This window comes from Chanos chanos, chromosome 9 (genome assembly GCF_902362185.1).
Source record: "Chanos chanos chromosome 9, fChaCha1.1, whole genome shotgun sequence".
NCBI classification, from domain to species: Eukaryota; Metazoa; Chordata; class Actinopteri; order Gonorynchiformes; family Chanidae; genus Chanos; species Chanos chanos.
This window is the reverse complement of record NC_044503.1, coordinates 5,298,708-5,302,701: the sequence shown is the minus strand read 5'-3', so window position 1 is coordinate 5,302,701 and position 3,994 is coordinate 5,298,708. Positions and strand designations below refer to the sequence as shown.

General features: G+C 42.0%; 1 protein-coding gene across 1 annotated transcript in view; it reads right to left on the bottom strand.

The window, feature by feature from the left end:
• Positions 1 to 529: 529 nt before the first annotated feature.
• The window catches only part of arid3a (AT-rich interactive domain 3A), an 18,166-nt gene continuing 14,701 nt past the window's right edge, over positions 530 to 3,994 (bottom strand). The window contains exons 6-8 of the mRNA XM_030784944.1: positions 2,851 to 3,147; positions 1,014 to 1,103; positions 530 to 702 (exon numbers count right to left, since the gene is read on the bottom strand). Of these exons, the coding sequence (XP_030640804.1) occupies positions 566 to 702; positions 1,014 to 1,103; positions 2,851 to 3,147 (524 nt within the window). The 3' untranslated portion in view covers positions 530 to 565. The remainder of the gene's footprint in view (positions 703 to 1,013; positions 1,104 to 2,850; positions 3,148 to 3,994) is intronic.

Below are 3,994 nucleotides of genomic sequence, written 5' to 3'. Positions count from 1 at the left end.
ATTTTCACAAGGCATTGTATTATAATTATGTATTTAATACATATATACTTCAGAGCCTTTTTTTTTTGCATCTGGAATATCAACAAGAATAGTTACTGCTACCACTACTAATAATAATAATATTAAAAATGTATTAAAATTTAATTTTCTTCCTTTCAACGAGAAACATTGTTGTCAGTTTGTTGCTGTGTAAAAGTTTAAACAGTGTTTTACCTGCCTCATTCCTTTATGCTTGATCCCAAGGTTATGTGTTCATACATGAGAAATAAATTATTCACAGATCTTTTTTTTTTTTTTTTTTTGCATATTTAACTATATATAGAGCTATATAACGATATATAATCTTCTTTATCATATACTGGCTCTTTTGTTGTTTTTAAAAATCCATTTTGGCTACCAAACAAAAGAGAGAGGTGATGAACCTGAGGAAAAGGTCTTCCAGTGGTCTGGGAGAACTTGTATATTTCAAGGTCTTTTCTTTTCTTTTCTTTTCTTTTCTTTTTTTTGGCATAGGCTATGTAGAAAATGAGGTTGGTATTTGGCGTTGGAGTCAGCGTTTTTGAGGTTAAGGCGACTGGTTGTTTGAGGTGGATGAGGTAGGTGTGTGAGGGACAGGCATGGAGTTGCTTCTCCCACCGGCACTTTTAGCTGATCCAGAACCAGCTGTGGAGGTTAATCCTGCAGACTGAGCAAAGAGCACACCTGGAGAAAACACATACACCACACACACATACACACACACACACACACAAACACAAAGGATGGGTTGAATGATCTCAAAATGTTCTAACAGCATCACCACAAAACAGAATTTACAATTACTAACTATCCTGATACGATAAAGCGAGTTCTCAGGGGGAAAAAAAGGAAGAATTTTGTCAGAATTTTTCAGCACTACGACAGAAAGGTTGTAAACCCCGCTTTCAGGTTACAGTACGGCGGGGTTTTCTTTTAATTCTGTCTAACCAAATGATTCTTCCTCAGCGTTCATCTGACCTGGAATGGAAACTTACCGGTATAGACGACTCCGTTGAGCTCCACAGACATGCTAATGCTGCTTAGGCCATTGGTGGTGAGGTTGAGGGCGGAGTCCTGACGACCATCTGTCAGGAAACACGACAGCTGTCATCAGTTTGATTTCCTTAACACCAAGACCGATTTCAACCACCAATATACAGCTGTAGCTACCCGACCGTAATCTAACAGATGTTAACTTAAAGGGGAACTTGACTCAAAACAAACAAATAAACAACTAAAAAAAAAAACATTTTTTTAAATGATCTGTAAGCAGTTTCAAAAAGTACACAAGCTGTTGCCAACTTCCTTTTAAAGGAAGCTCTTGTAGGAATAGTGATTTGTTTTTGGAAGGGGATAGAACAAAAAGTTTAGTTTAGGTGTTAAACATACAAAACACTTGCACAATATCTGAATCGATTATCAGTATATTTGAGATATTGTACTTGATATTACGTATTATATTTTTGATGCTATTGTAATTGGTAACTGCGTTAGAAAGACACAGCTCATTAGTATTCTGAAAAATATTCAAATCATGACACAATGCAGTGTGGGAGAAGAAAAAAAAAGTACGAATCTTGAAACACATATATTCGATATGCAAATAGTTTCCGAAGCAGCGAGACATCACGCTCGATGACAGAAACATGGCATCGGTCAAAATATTTTGACAGGTTTGTTCTTTTTTTTTTTTTTTTTCACCACGTAATCAAACTCAAAAATGTTCCAGCGTGTTACTGAATCATTACACAAAATCCCCCTTATCAAAGATTACCGACCAAATAAGGAAAGAGAGCGGGCTGAGGGGTTTACCCTCTCCTCTAGAGTGTGTACGTGTGTGAGTTCCTGAGAAAGTGATTGAAAGCGAGTGAGCGTGAGGAAACGTGAGCATGTGTGTACATGTGCGCGTCTGTGTACGCGTGTGAGACAGAAAGAGGGTAAGAGAGAGAGAGAGAGAGTGAGAGACAGAGAGAGTGAGAGAGAGACAGAGAGAGAGAGAGAGACAGAGATAACACAATGGAGATATATTTCAGCAGGTGGAATTCTACTGCCGTTTTCTGTGTGGTTTCCTGCTCAGTACTGTCACCTGCTACAGTCTCAGATGTCTAGGGCAGATATTATAATGCTCAACAGACCTAATTAGACTATAGCATTCATTTAAATTTTTTTAATCATACTGAAAGTAGTTTTGGGAACAGTTTAACTGGAATAAGCTACACTAAAAACAGAACTTAAGTATAAATCTTCAATAACTGACGACCACAGGAAAAGCCCTGAGTAGCGGTTTAGTTATGTGTGACTGTGTAGGTGTTTGTGTGTGTGTGTGTGTGTGTTAGTCACTAGAGGGATGGAGTGGGATTTGCATGTGAAAATAGTAATAGTTTTGATATTTTATTCATACATGCTCTGGGGAGAGGAGAAATGAGACATTACTACTAATATGAAATAGTTTCTGCTCTGTGTCCGTGTGTGTGTGTGTGTGTGTGTGTGTGCGTGTGTGTGTTTGCGACAGAGAGAGAGAGAGAGCAAGAGAGAGAGAGAGAGAGAGAGAGAGAAAGTGAGAGTGAGTGAATGAGTGAGTGAGTGCAGTGAGTGAGTGAGACAGGGAGCCTGTAAGTGTGTGTGTGTGTGTGTGTGTGTGTGCGTGTGTGCGCGTGTGTGTTTGCGACAGAGAGAGAAAGAGAGAGAGAGAGCAAGAGAGAGAGAGAGAGAGAGAGAGAGAGAAAGTGAGAGTGAGTGAATGAGTGAGTGAGTGCAGTGAGTGAGTGAGACAGGGAGTCTGTACGTGTGTGTGTGTGTGTGTGTGTGTGTGCGTGCGCGCGCGCGTTTTACCCTGATGATTGATGCGGATGTTCATAGGCATCTGCGCGGTCATGGCGAGCAGGTTCTGCTGCAGTGCTCTCTGGAGCAGTCTCTGGTGTTCCTCCGCAGGCAGGGCCATCTTCTTCTCCGGCGGCTCGCCGGCCTCCAGCTTCTCCCGCAGCTGCTCCAAAGCAGCCACCTGCGCAGCCATGGCTGCCTGCGCCGCAGCTGCCTGCACAGCTGCCGCCTGCGCGGCTGCCACTGAGTGACCCGCCAGCGCGCTTGGCATCCTACCAGCAGCGCTGAGGGACTGGCTGATGTCATCCTCTGTGGAACCAACACATCATCCAATCAGCATCTTTTACACAACAGGCAAACCAGACAATTAACATGACAACCAATCAACATTCTGTACACTAGGGCTGCAACAATAACCGTATCACCGCCATACCGCGGTGTTAGGAAGTTGCCATCCTCGTGTAGCTTTTGGCTTGGTCTGTGGCCTTGTCTGCACGTGTCCTGATATTATCGAAAACGTACTTTTTTTCTGTCGGTTTTGAAAAGGATCGCGTCCACAGTACACACATCTCCTTTTTTAAAACTCTTTTTTAAAACATGAAAACGATTCTAAAACGCCCAGACCTCTGCACTGAGCCTACACACAGATGGGCTCTGACACACATGACATTTAGCGAGCGCATCATGTCACTGTGAGCCTCTGGTCGACTGACCAATCAAATCAGTCGAAAAGACTGACACTGAGGAGAAGCGATTTGTGAATCTGGGGGGGGGGTATCCCAGAAAGCTCTAATTAAACACAGGGAGGTTTGGTTGCGGTATTACCGCAAACCGCAAAGTGCCATTCTTCAAATACCGCGGCAAAGAAATTTCGATACCGCTGCAGCCATACTACACACTTAACTAAATAACAAAATTAGTCACCCTCTCTACAAGCAATGTATAAAAGCAGTCACCTCTCAAATAAACACAACAACCTAATCTCCACGCTTTTACACAAAACGTGAGGAAACCATACAATCTGCACAAAACAATCTGCAAACAACTTTACCTGCATATAATCAACACACAAACCAGTAACAATCTACACATTCAACACACAAACCAGTAACAATCTACACATTCAAGACACAAACCAGTAAATCTCTACACTACC